The sequence below is a fragment of the Chiloscyllium plagiosum genome, unplaced genomic scaffold (genome assembly GCF_037043375.1).
Source record: "Chiloscyllium plagiosum isolate Xiang-an unplaced genomic scaffold, Cpla_swu_hap1 HiC_scaffold_23, whole genome shotgun sequence".
Taxonomy (NCBI): Eukaryota; Metazoa; Chordata; class Chondrichthyes; order Orectolobiformes; family Hemiscylliidae; genus Chiloscyllium; species Chiloscyllium plagiosum.
In genome coordinates, this window is record NW_028270161.1 from 53,457,685 (window position 1) to 53,475,715 (window position 18,031).

The window sequence follows — 18,031 nt, forward strand, 5'->3', positions numbered from 1 at the left end:
GTTGTAGCCTACAGCTCTACTTTACTTATAGAATCTCTACAGTGTAGAAAGAGGCCATTTGGCTCATCGAGTACACATCAACCCTCAAAGATCATCCCACCCAGACCCAACACCATCTCTGTAACCCTGCATTTTCCATGGCTAATTCACCCATCCCACATAACCCTGGACACTATGAGCAATTTAGCATAGCCAATTCACCTAACCTGCACATCTTTGGACTGTGGGAGGAAACCAGAGCAGTCAGGAAACCCACACAGACACGGGGAGAGTGTGCGCACTCCACTCAGACAGTCACCAGAGGATGGAATTGAACCCAGGTCCCTGGCGACGTGAGACAGCAGTGCTAACCACTGAACCACTGTGAGACCTTATCATTTCTTCCCATCATGTGGTTGACAGGAATCTCTCCTCACTACTGACTGCCATTCTTGGAATAAGTTTATAATCACTTTGTTTTATCACATTATGAACATACCTTTCTTGGCCATCAAGTCCTGGGTTAGCCTTAAACTCAGACCTTCTGGGTTAGAGACAGGGACATTACCCATTGTGCCACAAGACATCTTTACTGTTAGTGAGAAAACTGTTAGTGGGAAAATCAGTATCACTTCATAAAATTGCTACAGTTCCAATGTAAATGCAGCTTAGGTTTCGAAGCTAAACTCAACCTTAATGCTTATCCTGAGACATGTGACAGTGCCATTATAGGCAGCGGTCATCAACAGGAAGGAGAAAGAAAGATGATGGTTTGAAACAGGGGGAGGGGACAAGGACACAGTCTATGAGAAGTGTTTTCAGGATACAATGAAAGAGAGAGGACAGTAATTGGAGATGGAACATGGGGGAGATGGCTAAATGAGTGGCTGTCCATCATAAAAAGCAATGAAAAGTTGCTGAAAAGATGAGAGGTTACCTACAGTGACACATAGCTGCAAAGATCACACGTAGGAGGTAGGGGGGGGCGAGGCGGTCATTGAAATATTCAAAGAGGAGGACAAACATTTTCTATTGCTGTTTCTGAATTGCAAATGGGTGACTGTCTCTGTAGGTTGGCATAGAAACAAGGTTATTGTTCACAGTTTCCATGGTGAACCTAAGCCTGCACATGTTCTGCTTCTTGTCAAATGACCCTTGTGGAAGATCAGGGTCAAACAACCTGTTCTCATGTCCTCTGGATTCTATTTTCCCTTCATCTCCTGTTCTACCATGCTGTACATTCCATTGAGTATGTCAATCATGCTCACTGAAAAATAAAATTTGTCAGTTACGATTTACCTCTGGTGACCTACATACATTTATCTACTTCATTAATTTTTCTCAAGACAGAGTCAATCTATAGAGGTGAATCGATACAGACACTTTCAACTGACATCCTATCATTTTTACTCCCACGCCAACTCTCTCTCTCATGTGAGCAAAGAGTTTAGCATTTCTTTGCACTGATTCTAAGGCATTAATGTCATCAAAACAGTGGCTCCATGTATTTTAATCTGATTGTCATACTTACAACATTCCGTTTAGATCTTAAATGTGTAATAAATTGAAACCATACCGATCTGAAACCATTCCCTCTGCAATTTCACAGACAAGGACAAAGAGGAGAATGAATGTGAGAATCCATCGAAAACTGTGCCCAGGGAAGTGCAACCATGTGTTATGGTGGATCTGAACCTTTGAACTTTGGCTTCCCCAACCTGAAATTGAAAATGCAATTTGGTTTTAGAAAATAGATGAAAACAAAACACAAATCTGAAGAAAACATATTGAAATATGCTTTAAAAAGCAATTTTGATTTTGGGTGATTGTACAAAGCAAGCTATATCAGATCAGCCTCTCATTGTTAATCTCTCATTTTGAATCACATCGATTTCAACATAAAAAAAATTGAGAGAATGTACTCATGGGTGGTATCCAATATCACTCACTTTACTCTCGTGCCCAGAATCAAAATTATTGCCATCAACTCTAAACTGCACACGACATATATTGGCTTAAACATGCTTTTGCTTTGGTCCATGATTATAGAGTATTATCTAGTGTTATAATCTAGAGACCCCAATGGTTATGGGGAAATGTTCAGTTGATGTTAGTATTGGTCAAATCAGATTTCCAACAGAAGTGTGGCCGGATATATCATCATTTCTGAAAAAAATGTTTACTGAAGTGATCTTTTACTGAAATATAAGTTCACAATGTTGCAATCTTTGTTTTAACAATAAGACAAAACAAAAGTTTATTAACAACAGAAATGAAAACAGAAATGGGAGGACAGAATTGAAGTAGAAATGATACTGTGGAAATTATGGGGTTAAAGACTGACAAATCACCAGGGTCTAATAATCTACATTCCTCATGAGTAAAGAAAATGGCTTTGGAAATAACGAACGTTTTGGTGCTCATCTTCCAAAATTCTACAGAGTAGTTCCTACAGGTTGGATGGGGCAAATGTAAGCTGAAAATGTGTTGCTGGAAAAGCGCAGCAGGTCAGGCAGCATCCAAGGAGCAGGAGAATCGACGTTTCGGGCATGAGCCCTTCTTCAGGACTTCTTCCAGCAACACATTTTCAGCTCTGATCTCCAGCATCTGCAGTCCTCACTTTCTCCTGGGGCAAATAACTCCACAATTTAAAAAGGAAGGTAGAGAAAACAGAGTTTCAGACCAATTATCCCAACATTGGTAGTAGGGCAAATGCTAGAGTCCATTATAAATTATGTGTTTAAAAACTATTTGGGAATAATTAATGGGATTTGACAAAACCCCAGTTTGGGTTAATGAAAGGCAAATCATACCCAACAAATCTCCTGCAGTATTTTTAGGATGCAACTTGTCATTGAATAGACAAGGGAGAACCAGTGGACATGATGTATTTGGATTTTCAGAAAGGTTTTGGAAAGGTCCTTCGTAAGAGGTTAGTGGGCAAAGTGAAAGCTCAAGAAATGAATTTATGGTATGGCTTGAGAAACATAGAAAATAGGTGCAGCAGTAGTCTATTGATTGACAGACAGGCAGCAGAGAATGGAATAAATGATTTTTTTTCTTAGTGACACGCAGTTGGGCACCAGCCATTCATGTTATATATAAATGACCTGGATGAGGGAACCAAATGCAACATTTCCTAGTTTTCAGACAAGACAAAACTGGGTGCGACTGTTGAATGTAAAGAAGCTTCAAGCTGATTTAGACAAATTGAGTGAGTGGGCAAACACATGGCAGATGCATTTAAATGTGTGCTAAATGTAAAGTTGTACACTTTAATGTTAAAACGGAAAGGTGTGGTATTATTTAAATGGTGACATATTGGGAGATGCATATTTCCTGAGGGATCTGGGTGTCCATGTACACCAGTCAGTGAAAGTAGACAGGCAGGTGCAGCAATTAGAAAGACAAATGGGATATTGGTCTTCATTGTCAGAGGATTTGAGTTCAGAAGTTGGGATTTTTTTCTTCAGTTATACAGGCCTTGATGAGATGACAACTTGAGTATTGCATGCAATTTTGGTCTCTCTACCTAAGAAAGGATATACCATAGAGGGAGAGCAGCAGAGCTTCACTAGGCTGATACCAGAGATGGGAGGACTGTACTAGGAGGAGAGATTAATTCAACTGGGCTTCTATTCACTTGAGTTTAGGGACGAGTAGGGAGCTGATTGAAATGTATAAAATACTAACAGACACAATGCAGGGAAGATGTTTCCCCTGGCTGGGGAGTGTAAAACCAAGAGAAGCAGACTCTGATAGAACAGTTAGGACAGAGATAAGGAACCATTTCTTCACTCGAAGGGTAATGATCCTGTTGAAGTCTCTATCACAGAAGGCAGTGGAGGCTAAACCTTTGAATATTCAACATACAGGTTGATTTTTTTAGATTTTAAAGGCATCAAGGGGTATAGGAAGTAAGCAAGAATATGGCATTGAGATAGAGGATCAGTCATGATCACAACTGAATGGTGAAGCAGACTCAAAGGACAGAGCGATCTACTCCTGCTCCTGATTTATACATTTCAAATGAAAATAAATAAGAGGAAAAATCACTATTTCCTTAATACACAGGCTCAATTATTTTAAACGGACAGCAGAAATAACCCAAACATGGTACTGTTTACAAACATTGCTGCAATTCTAAGAACATCCAGTACTGCACCCGTTCATTTTAAGAGAGAGATTTGTCTGCTTGATCTTACACTTGGATAGTTTGAAGTGATTAAAATTTTAACTCATCTGCAGGAAGTGTAGATAAGTTTTTTCTAATTATTATTACATTTGGGACTTAGTTTCCTTCCAGTGCAAAATTATCCCTGACACTTAAACCTCAAAATCTTAACTTTATTCTTTTCCACTGACAGAGTCCCCACACTTTGGTCTGAGACTAATAATAACTTCTTGCTCTGAGATCATTTCATTACTTTAAACTTTCTCTTCTCAGAAATGCCACTTGGCACATGTTACTCAATTAAAAGGCTTCTCATCATTTTTGGAACTTAATATATGCTTTCCTCCTGAATGTCTTACCAGCATGACTCTGGAAAGTTCTCTCCCTAGGAACTCTGAGCAACTGCCTCTTTGGAATTATGGGTATTGTAGTTTTTGTTTATTTTACAAAAAAGCTAATTATCAACTCCCACACACCCCACCTCCAACTCAGATCTCCAAGAACCCAAACTCAGCAAAAGCATGCTAGTGCACATGCCCAAACATATACCTCAGTGACATACAGTAGAAAATTAAGTACATATAAAATGGGTGGCACAGTGGCTCAGTGGTTAGCACAACTGTCTCATTGTGCTAGGGATCCAGATTCGTTTCAAGCCTTGGATGACAGTCTGTGTGGAGTTTGCAAGTTCTGTGTCTGTGTGGGTTTCTGTCAGGAGCTCCAGTTTCCTCCCACTGTCCAAAGATATACAGGTTAGGTGTATTGGCCATGTTAAATTGCCTGTCTTCTGCAGGCTATGTGAATTAGTCATTGGAAATGAGGGGTTATAGGTGTAGGGGATTGAGTTTGGGAGAGATGATCTTCGGAGGGTTGGTGCAGACCCGATGGGCCGAACAGCCTCTTTCTGCGCTGTAGGGATTCTTGATTCTATGTCGTCCATCATGGCTATAGTCCATGTGATGCAAGTTGGCTGCATCATGGAAGTCTCACAATCCATTTACATAGAGCCCTGATAGCTTAGGATACATGATCATTATTACTTTATTTCACAGAGAAAGGAATCAATATCTATTACCTTACTGAATTACTTTGCCCCAACACAGAAATGGCAATTTAAAGAACGTTTAGTTTCCCTCAGACAGATCAGTTTCATTTATTGATTTACATACAAGGCGCACATTTTACTGACTACTTAGTATTAATACTGTTTTAATTAATAAGTAAAATTAACAAATTAATAATTAATTATTGTTACATTTAGTTTTCTATTTGTCTACCAATTGTACAAATAACCTCTTCTTCAGTGAGTTTACACCCTCTGGGAGACAATTTCTGAGGAAACTCTCCACTTGATAAATGGATGATTCTCAAAACCTGCAGAAATAGCGTAAAGCAGTCTTTAATTATTGAGCCAGAAGACCTCTGCTCAACAAGCTCCCCAGATGGCAGCATTAAGAGTGCTGTATTACTGAATTTCAAATTGAGTTCTTACCCAGCTGAGCAGAACTCTTTAGGAAGGCTAAATGAGTTGAATCACAATAAGATCCACAATCTAAACTGTCTACTTAAAACTCAGAAGTCACATGACACCAGTTTAATCATCCATCAGGTTTATTTGAAATCAAAAGCTTTTGGAGTGTAGCCCCTTCATCAGGTGAAGTGAGAGAGAAGCTCACAGATACAGAATTCATGGGCGGACAGATCAAGGGCTGAGAGATGAAAAGATCATGCGAAAGGTCTAAGTGGATTGTCAGATAATAAGTCTCTCCTGGTGATCAAATGTGTCACACTGTCTAATGCCCTTGATCACCTGGAGAGACTTATTATCTGACACTCCACTTAGACCTTTTGCATGATCTTTTCATCTCTCTGCCCTTGATCTGTCTGTCCATAAATTCTGTATCTGTGAGCTTCTCTCTCACTTTGCCTGATGAGGGGGCTACACTCCAAAAGCTTGTGATTTCAAATAAACCTGACGGATGATAACCTGGTGTCATGTGACTTCTAAGTTTGTCCACCCCAGTCTAACACTGGCAACTCCACATTATGTCTAATTAATAAGACCATTAAGCCATGAGACACAGTAGCAGGAGCAGAAACATGCAATTGAACCCATCAAATCTACTCTGCAATTCAATGAGATCTTGGCTGATCTGATAATCCACAACTGTCACATCTCTGCTTTACTAAAAGGAGCCTGGTAAAGATGGCAGCCATCATATGTTGTTACACAACCCCGACAGAGGCTTCAGACTCTAGACCCCCTGCCCCAACTGTATTGTGTACAGTTCTGGTTGCCCATTACAGGAAGGATGTGGAAGCATTGGAAAAGGTGTAGAGGAGATTTACCAGGATGTTGCTTGGTCTGGAGGGAAGGTCTAATGAGGAAAGGCTGAGAGACTTGGGTCTGTTCTCATTGGAGAGAAGAAGGCTAAGAGGGGATTTGATAGAGACATCCAAGATGATCAGAGGATTAGATAGGGTTGATAGTGAAAGTCTTTTTCCTAGGATGATGACATCAATTTGTACGAGGGAGCATAGCTACAAATTGAGGGGTGATAGCTTTAAGACAGATGTCCGAGGCAGGTTCCTTACTCAGAGAGTGGTAAGGGCATGGAATGCCCTGCCTGCCAATGTCGTTAACTCAGCTACATTAGGGACATTTAAACAATCCTTGGATAAACACATGGATGATAGGATAGTGTAGGGGATGGGCTTAGATTAGTTCACATGTCGGCGCAACATCGAGGGCCGAAGGGCCTGTTCTGTGCTGTATTGTTCTATGTTCTAAGTTCTACTCTGCTGGCTACCTCCTCCCCCTCCCTCCTTCTGGATATGTCCCACGTTGCTGTTGGATGTATTCCTATCCTCTCTGCTTGGCTGACCTTTATCTCCCTCCCCCACAGTTCGCAGTATCCTATCAAGCTACTTGTGTGCAAATCGATCGCTGTCCCACCTAGTGAACAGATGCAATGTTTCCAGCAGTGGTTCAACAAGAGCAGTCTTCCAGTGCCCTAATCTATAGCCAGATTGTATTGTAAAGAGATGGTCAAGGCCCCCACTACTTCCCCTTCCTTTTACTCATCAATGTGAGACATGATTCATTCGTGGCAATTCATCACTTTCAAAGATGCTAATTCAGTTCACACTTCCTCTCTATATTTCTCCCATCCAGTGTGACTTGCAGTTTGTGATATCCCATGCACCTATGACCCTTGATCTAAGAGGTCCCAGGGTTGGGAGGATCTGTGGAGAAGCCTTGGCTTCTCTGTTATTATACAGATCCTGTAGGCAGTACACACTGCTATCACTGTAAACCAGTGGTAAATGTCATGAAGTTGAAGTGGGTGTAGGTGTAATCATGGAGTCTGAAACTTTATTGCTGGAACAGCACAGCAGGTCAGGCAGCATCCAGGGAACAGGAGATTCGACGTTTCGGGCACAGGCCCTTCTTCAGGAATGAGAAGGGCCTGTGCCCGAAACGTCGAATCTCCTGTTCCCTGGATGCTGCCTGACCTGCTGTGCTGTTCCAGCAATAAAGTTTCAACTTTGATCTCCAGCATCTGCAGACCTCACTTTCTCCTCGTAATCATGGAGTCTGCCTTGTCTTGGATGGTGCTGAACTTTTGAGGGTTGTTGGCATAGTACCCATCCAGAAGAATTGAGAAAATTCCACCACACTCTTGAATTGTGTCTTATCAGTGCTGAAAGATTTGGGCATGCCATAGAATTCCAGTCTTCAACTTCTTCTTATAGATGTAATATTCATATGGCTGGCCCATTTAGGTTTTTTGTCAATTGTAACCACCAGGATGATGATGGTTAAAGGTTTGCCAGTGATCCCATTAGTGTCAAGAGGAGGTGGTTAGTCTCTCCTTGTTCTGAAATGGTAATTATTTTGCCCTTAAATGCCAGCTAATCAGACCAAGCCTGAACATTGTCCAAATACTTCCTAAGGTCAAGCGAGTCATTTGCATCCCATTTTTGGAATGTTAATGATTTTTAAGGCCACTGTTTTACTGAGGTCTGGAAGAAACCAAGTTGAACATCGCTGAACGGGATATTGATGAGCAAGACCACTGCATTTGGCTAATAATAGAGAATAGGCTGATGGGGCAGTAGTTGGCAAGATTGGATTTGTCTGGCCTGTTGTGAACAGAACACGCATGGGCAATTTTCAACTTCCACAAAGAGTCAAAGAGCCAAACAGCACGGAAACAGGCCCAACAGCTTAACTTATCCACGTCAACCAAGTTTCCCAAACTAAGTTAGTCCCATTTGTCTGCATTAGACCCATATCCCTCCAAACCTTTCCGATCCATGTACCTGTTCAAATGTCTTTGCACCTGCAGCTACCACTTCCTCTGGCCATACATGCACTACCTTCTATGTGAAAAGGTTGCCCCTCAGGTTCCTTTTGAATTTTTCCCCTTTCACTTTAAATCTATGCCCTCCAGTTTTGGGCACCTCTGCCCATAGAAAAAGACCTTATCCACGTCCCTCTTGATTTTATAAACCTCAATAAGGTCAGCCCTCAATCTCCTAAACTCCAGGTCAAAATGTCTCAGCCTATTCAGCTTCTCCTAATAACTCAAACTTGACAGTCTTGGTAACATCCTTGTAAATCTTTTTTGCACTCTTTCCAGTTTAATAACATCCTTCCTGTAGCAGGGTGACCAGAATTGTAATGCAATGCTCCAAATGTGGCAATATCAATGTCTTGTACAGATATAAAATGACGACCCGACTCCTGTACTCAATGCTCTGACCAATGAAGGTAAGCATGCCAAATGTCTTTTTCTCCATCCTGTCCACCTGTGACACCACTTTTAAGGAATTATGCATTTGCTTCCTTAGGTCTCCCTGTGCGACCACAATCCCCCAGGGCCCAACCATTAACTCTGTATCCTTCCCTGGATTATCTTGCCAAAATGAAATACCTCACATTTATCTGAATTAAACTCCATCTGCCATTCCTTGGCCCACTGGCCCAGTTGATCAAGATCACATTGTATTCTTAGATAACCTTCTTAAACTGCCCACTACACCATCAACTTTGGTGTCAATCATAAACTTAGTAATCATGCAGAATCCCAGAGGCGTAGTAGTACTGGGACAGCTATGTTAGATCGATAGTTACTTCTGGAGCAGTTCAGTCTTCAGCATTATAGCCAAAACAGAGTAAGGCTCAAAGCCCTTGCAGTGCCCAGTGCATTTAGTCATTCTTAAAATCACAGGCAGTGGATGAAGTTCAATGAAGATTAGTATCTATGATGTCAGGAATCTCAAGTAGAGGCCTATGTGGATCATCAATCTGGCACTTGTGCCTGAAGGCATTTGCAAATGCTTAATTCTCACCTCTACCACTTGGTTGGATTCTATCATTATTCACTATGGGAAAATGAACACAGGAATTAACAGCAGGGTTAGGTGCCTTTCAAAACCCCAGGCCCACTCTGTCATTCAGTGAAATGATCAATGATCTGATTGTAACCTCAAATCCATATTCCTGTCGACCATAGGCTTACATCCTTGCTAGTTAAGAATCCATCTACTTCTGCCTTAAATGTATTCAAGGACATTGCTTCCATTTTCATAGCTTGTAGAAGATCATAGAATAGCAACAGTGTGGAAGCTAGCTGTTTCCCTTTGAAGGACATCCCACTCAGACATACCTTATCCCTGTAACCCTGCATTTCTCCTGGCTAGTCCATCTAGTCTGCATATCTTTGGACACTATGGACAATTCAGCATGTCCAATCCACCTAACCTGCACATCTTCAGAGTGTGGGAGGAAGCCCACGCAGACACTGACAGAATGTGCAAACTCCACACAGACAATCACCTGAGGTTGGAATCAAACCTGGTCCCTGGTGCTGTGATGCAGCATTGCAACCCACTAAGCCACTGTGCCACCCCTTCCTTTGCAGGAAGCAGGGTTCAAAGACTCATGCCCCTCAGAAAAAGGTAGCTTTATCAAGTTAGCATCCTATTTTGAACTATTGCTGCTTGTGGTGTGCCCTTGACTTTTTACTGAGCTCTGGTAATCCCCTGCCCTGAGGCAATAGTAGATAGAGTGAAGGATCATGATGTTGATTGTGAAGTTTCAGATTGTGATAGAACATAATTCTGTTCCCGGTGCCTTCAATGCTTCATGGATGTCTGGTTTTGAGCCACTAAATCTGTGGCTAATTTATTCATTTAGCATACTAGCAGGGCCGTGCAAACTGCTGGAGTTCATCTTCCTTGTGAAGCTGGGATTGTGGAATGGTCACTCTGACTAATACGGTCATAGGCAAATCTGCCTGAAACAGGGAAGAGTCAGGCCAACTTGGTGGTTGTCTTACCACTTGTCACAAGTCCAGTCCAGCAGTTGACAAAATACGAAAGCTGGGTAAACAACCACTATGGGAGCATCATTTACAGTCATTGGAAAAACAACATCAAAGCAACACTAGTTAATATTATAGTCACTGATCATTCCAACATCATAAAAAAATACTGCTTCTGATATATTTAATGTATTTTCTGTTCTGTGGAAAAATAACCTTTATCAACATCAAATATAGCAGTATTCATTTATTAGACAGCCCCATCCTTTACATAAATATTAATAACAACTCCTCACACTCCATCGCAAGATAACAAATCAGTTTTTTTATGATGCAATTGTGAAATGGTGCAATAGTGGAGTATTTTTAAGTACTTTCTGACAGTAAATGATTCATTTTATGGATTTGTGAAGGCTGCTTGTGAGTATAATTTTTTTTGCGATCTCCATAATCTCTTAGATCAAGACCGAAGGATAATTATTAATACACTCAGGAGAAAGCAAAAGAACTCCAATTAGAAGTGGCATACGTCTTCTGCAGAAAACCATTGCGGAAAAGAAGATTACCCAGTTTTAGTTAGACAGTTTAGATATTTTCCTTGTACATAGTCATAGAGTCATACAGCACGGAAACAAGTTCTTTGGTCCAACCAATCCATGCCGAACATAATCCCAAACTAAATTAGTCCCACCCACCTGCTCCTGGCCTATATCCCTCCAAACCTTTCCTATTCATGTATCCATCCAGATGGTCTTTTATATTTGATTTCTGGTAATAGTCTCAATCCTCTTTCAGTTCTATACAACATGTTTCATCCTTAGTTACTTTTATCGAAAGGAGACAACACTGCATCAGAACTAATGGCTGTTAAGTGTTTTATATCTGGAATTTGATAGATTAAGAAACAAAGATTTACATTATGATCTCTTCTAAAGTAATCACAATTTTTTAAAAAAACTATTTTAGGTAACTTCATACTTGCACAGGATCTGTTGTTCCTGTTGTGATTGTGACGAGGTCAGCCGAGTGGACCTCAGAATATGAGATCCATGATCGGACCAGATTAACAGGCCCAAGCAGGGACTCCTGGCTGACAGATGTAAACAGGAACGTCATAGATTCTGCTAACTCTTAAGAGCTGGCTCTGAGGAAGCTGGGCCAGGGTCAAGTGTGTGAATAAAGGGTGACTTGGTAACAGGATAGCAGCCTCTGTGGAGTTATTTCAGTTCCCACATGATTTTATTCTAAAAGTTAATTCTTAACTGACCATTACACTCAGAATACAATGTGTTTCGGGATATTCACCAAATTCTTAGTAAATTATGACTACAGGTACAATACCTCAAATCCAGCATCCTTTGACTGTGCCAGAATTTGGGTGTTTCCAGGTCAGATGAATCAGTCCATGGGCAGTTCAGATCAAGCCAGGTAAAGTTGCAAGGGGGTCAAGAGATGCATTTTGTGAAACTCATTGGGGGCCTCTCCGTACCAATGCAGGGCACAGCTGCAGAGTCCAGGTAAGATTTTTTATTACTCAATTAGAATTAGGTGTACCGGACAGTCAAGAAGGTTACCTCAAAGTACGATGAGATCTGGATCAGATGGGCCAATGGGCCGAGGAGTGTCATAAATGTGAGATGCTGCATTTTGGAAAGGCAAATCAGAGCAGGACTTATACACTTAATGGTAAGGTCCTGGGGAGTGTTGCTGAACAAAGAGACCTTGGAGTGCAGGTTCATAGCTCCTTGAAAGTGGAGTCTCAGGTAGGTAGGATAGTGAAGAAAGCGTTTGGTGTGCTTTCCTTTATTGGTCAGAGCATCGAGTATAGTAGTTGAGAGGACATTGGTTAGGCCACTGTTGGAATATTATTTGCAATTCTGGTCTCCCTCCTTTTGGAAGAATGTTGTGAAATGTGAAAGGGTTCAGAAAAGATTTACAAGGATGTTGCCAGGGTTGGAGGATTTGAGCTATAGGGAGAGGCTTAATAACTAGGGTTGTTTGCCTTGGAGCCTTGGGGGCTGAGGGGTGACCTTATAGAAGTTCATAAAATCATGAAGTGCATTGATCGGGTAAATAGATATGGTCTTTTCCCTGGGACGGGGGAGTCTAGAACTACAGAGCTTAGGTTTAGGGTGAGAGGGGAAAAATTTAAAAGGGACCTAAGGGGCAACTTTTTCACGCAAAGGGTGGTGCGTGTATGGAATAAGCCGTCTGAGGAAGTAATGGAGACTGGTACAATTCCAACATATAAAAGGCATTTGGATGGGTATATGAATAGACAGGTTTTAGAGAGATATGGGCCAAGTGCTGGCAAATGGGACTAAATTAATTTAGGATATCCACTCAGATGAGTTAGACCAAATGGTCCGTTTCCTTGCTGTATGTCTCTATGACTCTAACTAATGCATGTAGGTTAGAAAACTTTCTGGTTTCAAATGCTGCCGATTTTTGGTACCCAGATTGAAATACCCTACCTGTAAAATTCATAGAAATACTCAAAGCTAATTGTCATGAACAGGTGCTAAAATAAAACCAAGAAATGCTGGAGAAGCTAAGCATGTCTTGCAGAATCTATGGAGAGTGAAGCAGACTTAAAGTTTCAAGTCCAGTTTTGAGTATCCACAGTATTTCGCTTTTACTGGTAGGTACAATTTGGTTAATCTTGTTAAAATTTCTTACTTAGAATAATAAAGAAGAGCAAAGCAAGTAAAAAAAAAGTGTTCCCAATACATAAAGAATTTCTAAACACATTGTACAATCTGCCTTATTGCACTGTTAACTAATTCAATCTCCTGAAGGAAGGTTCTGCATTATTCTTTCCTACTATTGGAACTTCAAGAATATCACAACCTCTTCCAGCTTCTCAATCATTTTCCACCACACCCAATTCTAAACTATCTGCACATTTCCACATTTAGCAAAACCTGCTTTACATCCTCTTTTGATCCTCCATTGGGAACTAAACAGGTTTAATAGTCTGAGCTTGAATCCCCACAAGGCTATTCATTCTCATTCCAAAATTTCAGATTTGTAGATGTCTTCTTGAGGTTTCTCATTGTTCAAATCACTCCACAGCTACACCCCTCTTATTTCCGTAATCCAATCTAGCTCTGTAATCTGCTGAGTAATTTGCACTCCAGCAAGCTTAGCCACTTGTTTAATAATAAATTATTGATTTTATAATTATTTGAAACAAACTAGTTGATCGATCTTTTCCTATTAAGTCTACTCTATGATTGGTATATCAGGATTTCATTTAAATTGATGTTGTAGCCAGTGGAGTAGTGGAGCCAAAGACAAACAGTGCACTAATCTTATCTTGGTTGTAACAATGGGACCAGATGGCTTTGAGGTGGTACCTAGATAATGTTGCCTTAGAGACTCCATTACTCTGGACTATCAGGACATTGGTGAGATTTTGATATTATGGCACGACTAAGAATGAGATGGCACTGAAAGTCACATATTTTGTCAATGGAAGCAGTGTGCTACAGGTTATGTTCTCAAATTAAACTCTTACAGGATAGGTCACTAACCTAGAACATAACCCTCGAGAGGTATTTCCAGGAGGCTTATGTTATGGACCAGACCAAACCTCCTCAAAATATATTAAGATAGTCTAGATCTTAATCTTTTCTTATTTTAAAGCAAAGAGTAAAGTGTTGAAATCCAGATGCAAATTGACTGGTCAAACTACCAGATTTAAAGTAAAACAGACTTCATTCCTACCTTGTAGTTAAAATGCAACAAAGAAAAAATAAAGAAAAGATTGGCTTTGCTATAACGCTATCAAAATGTTTAACCAAATAATAGATACACTCACTACTACTAATTAACTGATTCAATACAGTAACATCCTATAAACACTTCTTTTACAAAGGCATATTCAGAAAAACAGATTGTCGAGCATGCAACTCCAACAGCAGGAAAAGCACCCCCCCGCCCCCCCGCTTTTTGCTGGAGGAAAACACAGCTTCCACATCTTCAAAACCCCAGCAACAACTGCTGCTACTAAAAACTAAAAATCCTGGTTCTATAGGAGCTTGAACCCACCCATTCAGGCTGCATCTATTGTTTTGACTTTTTAAAAAAAGGTCTCACAAACTGTTTACTCTAGTGGCTCTGCATAGAGTGCTCACCACTTTTGTCTTGAAACTGCTCTTCAAAAACAAAAGGAGAAAATACTCCTCTTAAAGCCATAGTATCATTACTCCTAAAGAACAATAAAATCCAGGCCAAGCTTCAGATCAAATGCAATATAAAGCTGAGATGGAAGGAGGCCTGTGATGAGGCTATAACCATGGGCAATACAGAAAGAGATCTTTGCAAGGGAGTTCGCTTCCTTCTAGACTTCAGCAGCCACATTAACAGTTTGAATGCAATGACTGTGCTAATTAACAACTATTTAAATACCTGCACAAGCAGTTTGTCTGTGTGAAAATCAATCATATCCAGCTAGCATGCAAGAGTCGGAAAAACAGGGCTTAATAGGTCTCAGTCGTCAAATTCGTGGTCCCTGAAAGCTAGTTCAGGAGTTTGGAACTTCTGAAGTGAATGTATGATAAATGTGAAAACAGAAGTTGATGTTATCGATCAGGAAGGTCAAGAGAAGCAGTCAGTCAGTGATCAAAACAGCAAATGGAAAATGAGACTAAGTGAGCTGAAGATATAATTCCTGCACCTGCAGCAGGGACAGAAGTTAAAGGTTCACGATAAACTTCAATTGTTGATACAGCTTTAGAGCATCTGTTATCTCAGAAGAAGAGTACAAGCAGTACCTAAGTGTCATCTCCTTATGTAAAACTGCTGTGAAACTGATGAGTTCTTCTAGTAACAATATTCCAGGTGAAGTTAGTGTTGGGCTGGGATATAATGAGGCATCCTTCACTTGAAGTTGGTCATAGTCAATGGGAACAAGGTTCGTCTGATAGAAAGAAATTGTCTTAAGACAACACAGTTAAACCAGTCAGGATCAGAATGAGTACCTCAGTAGAAATGCTAAGAGAGCACAAAAAGGTTTTGAATAAGGAGGAAAAAAGATAACATAACCTTCACTGTGATATTAAATATCATAAGTTGAGTTCTTACAATTGCTGTCACTGTTTCAAGATTTAATTTTTCACCCCTGAGTTATCTGTGAATAATACAAATGACAGGCCAGTATCTACCAAAGAAATTAGCGAAGAAACTCGATGAGGCATTGCTCAGTAAAGTATTCACTAATGTGATGATTGATTGACCTAACAAGTGATGATGTTAAGAAACTGCAGGAGTATTTCATACTTAGAAATGAACTGCATGTGCAACAAGACTATCTCCTGAGGGGTTTAAAAAAGCAGAATTATGCCAAGGTTGAGAGAAAGATGGCTAGAGGAACTTCACCCAGAGCACACAGGGATAGTCTGTATGATGGCAATAGTCAGAAGTTATTATTAATACCCAAGAGATAGTTAGATATATGGAAAAGTTGGTGTAGTCTCAGAATGAGAAATGATCCAACTAAGGTTCCTTTCATTTAATAATCAAAGGCTGCTTGATGCCACTCAGTCAAATGTTGCCCTGATGTCAAGTGTAGTCACTCTCATTCAACCTCTGGAGTTCAGCTCTTTTCCCATAATTGGACTAAAGCTGTAATGAGGTCAGGTCCAGGTGATATTGGTAGATAACCAAATAGCAGGTTTTTGCCATGTAACGGATGGCACTGTTGAGAAACCTTTCTGTCCCTTTGCTGATGATTGAGAATCGACTAAAGGGGTAGTAATTAGCCAAATTGGATTTGTTCTGCACTTTGCGGATAGGCCAGACCTGGGCAATTTTCCATATTGTCAGGTAGATGCCAGTGATATGACTGTCCTGGAACAGCTTGGTTAGAAGCATGGTTCACACTTGAGTAAGAGCTTTCAGCACAACTGCTGGAATACTGTCAAGGCCACAGCCATTGCAATATTCAGTGCCTTTAGCCATTTCTTGATCACATGTGCAGTGAATTGAATTGGAGGAAGACTGGCATCTGTGATGCTGGGGACTTCCAAGAGGAGAACAGAGATGGATCATCCACACTGCACTCCTGATCAAAGATTGTTGCAAATGGTTCAGCCATATGTTTAGCACTGATGTGCTGGTCTCAATGACATATCCCCTCTACTTGGTTTTTTTAACAGTCTGCCTTCATTCATGACAGGATGGGGCAGGACAACAGAGCTTCAATCTGAAACATGAGTCGTGGGATCACTTGGCAAAATATGTATTATAATGAACAAAATGCTGGAGATATTCAGCAGGTCTGGCAGCATCTGTGGTGTTAAAGCAGAGTTAGCATTTTGGGTCCAGTGAGCCTTCTTCAGAACATATATGTACTGTGGTGTTTCCACTGCTTAGCATGTTTCTAACTCAATGTTTTCTGATTTACTAGGCTGGTATCTCATTTTTAGGAATGCCCGATGCTGCTCATGGCATACTATCCTGTACTCCACATTGAACCAAAGTGGCTTAATGATAATGCAAAGAAGAATATCCTCAGCAACAAGATTACAAGCTGGGCTTGAATAACTATACCACATTGAATCCTTACAGTGTGGAAGGTATTCGGGCTATTCGACCCATTGAGTTCACATTGACCCTCCGGAGGGCATCACATCCAGACCTACTACCCCCTCCAATCCCCATAATCCTGCATTTCCCATGGCTAACCCACCTAGCCTGCACATCCCTGGACACTATGGGACAATTTAGCATGGCCAATCCACCTAAGCAGCACCTCTTTGGACTGGGAGGAAACCCATGCAGACACAGGGAGAATGTGCAAACTTCACACAGACAGTCACTCAAGCGTGGAATCGAACCCAGCTTCTGTGAGACCGTAGCGCTAACCACTGAGCCACGCTGCCACCTCACATGAGCTCCAGAGACTCAGAAAAGCAGCTCACTCCAGCTCCTCAACAGCAACTACGGAGGGGCAATAAGTACAGGCTTTGCCAATGATGTCCACATCCTCTGAACAAATAAAAAATTCTGCTGCTCTTGTGGAGTAACCTCAGTAACCTCATGGGTTCCCAGATTTGAATTGTTAGATCTAATCTAAATCTACCCCAGTTATCACTTTTGCCATACCTTATAACAATGGAGAGTATCCTCAGTGTGAAGAATTCGGTGTCCACAAGTACTGTACATTGATCATTGCCGCAAGCACTTGTCCTTGCCATGTCACTTAGGTCGCTGAGGATGGTTCAGGGAGGTTTTTGCCTCGATTTGCTTTCTTCACACCCACGATTTGCTGACACAATCTTCATTCCTGATGAAGAGCTTATGCCTGAAACGTCGACTTTCCTGCCTCTCGGATGCTGCCTGACCTGCTGCGCTTTTCCAGCGCCATACCTTTTGACTCTGACTCTCCAGCATCTGCAGACCTCACTTTCTCCTGTTACAATCTTCAAGAGTGGGCAAGCTCAGACATTACAGTTCCCCCCACCCAGAGTCCATTCTCTGAGGCTCTTCCATGTAGCATTCGCTCTGGAGCAATGCATTTTCTGACTTTTAAGCCGGTCCA

General features: G+C 41.0%; 1 protein-coding gene across 4 annotated transcripts in view; it reads right to left on the reverse strand.

Moving 5' to 3' along the window:
• The window catches only part of LOC122561588 (ATP-binding cassette sub-family C member 9-like), a 200,061-nt gene that overhangs the window by 173,485 nt on the left and 8,545 nt on the right, over positions 1–18,031 (reverse strand). For all 4 annotated transcript variants that reach the window (XM_043713429.2, XM_043713430.2, XM_043713427.2 and 1 more), the window contains exon 2: positions 1,556–1,697. In XM_043713429.2, the coding sequence (XP_043569364.1) occupies positions 1,556–1,697 (142 nt within the window). The remainder of the gene's footprint in view (positions 1–1,555; positions 1,698–18,031) is intronic.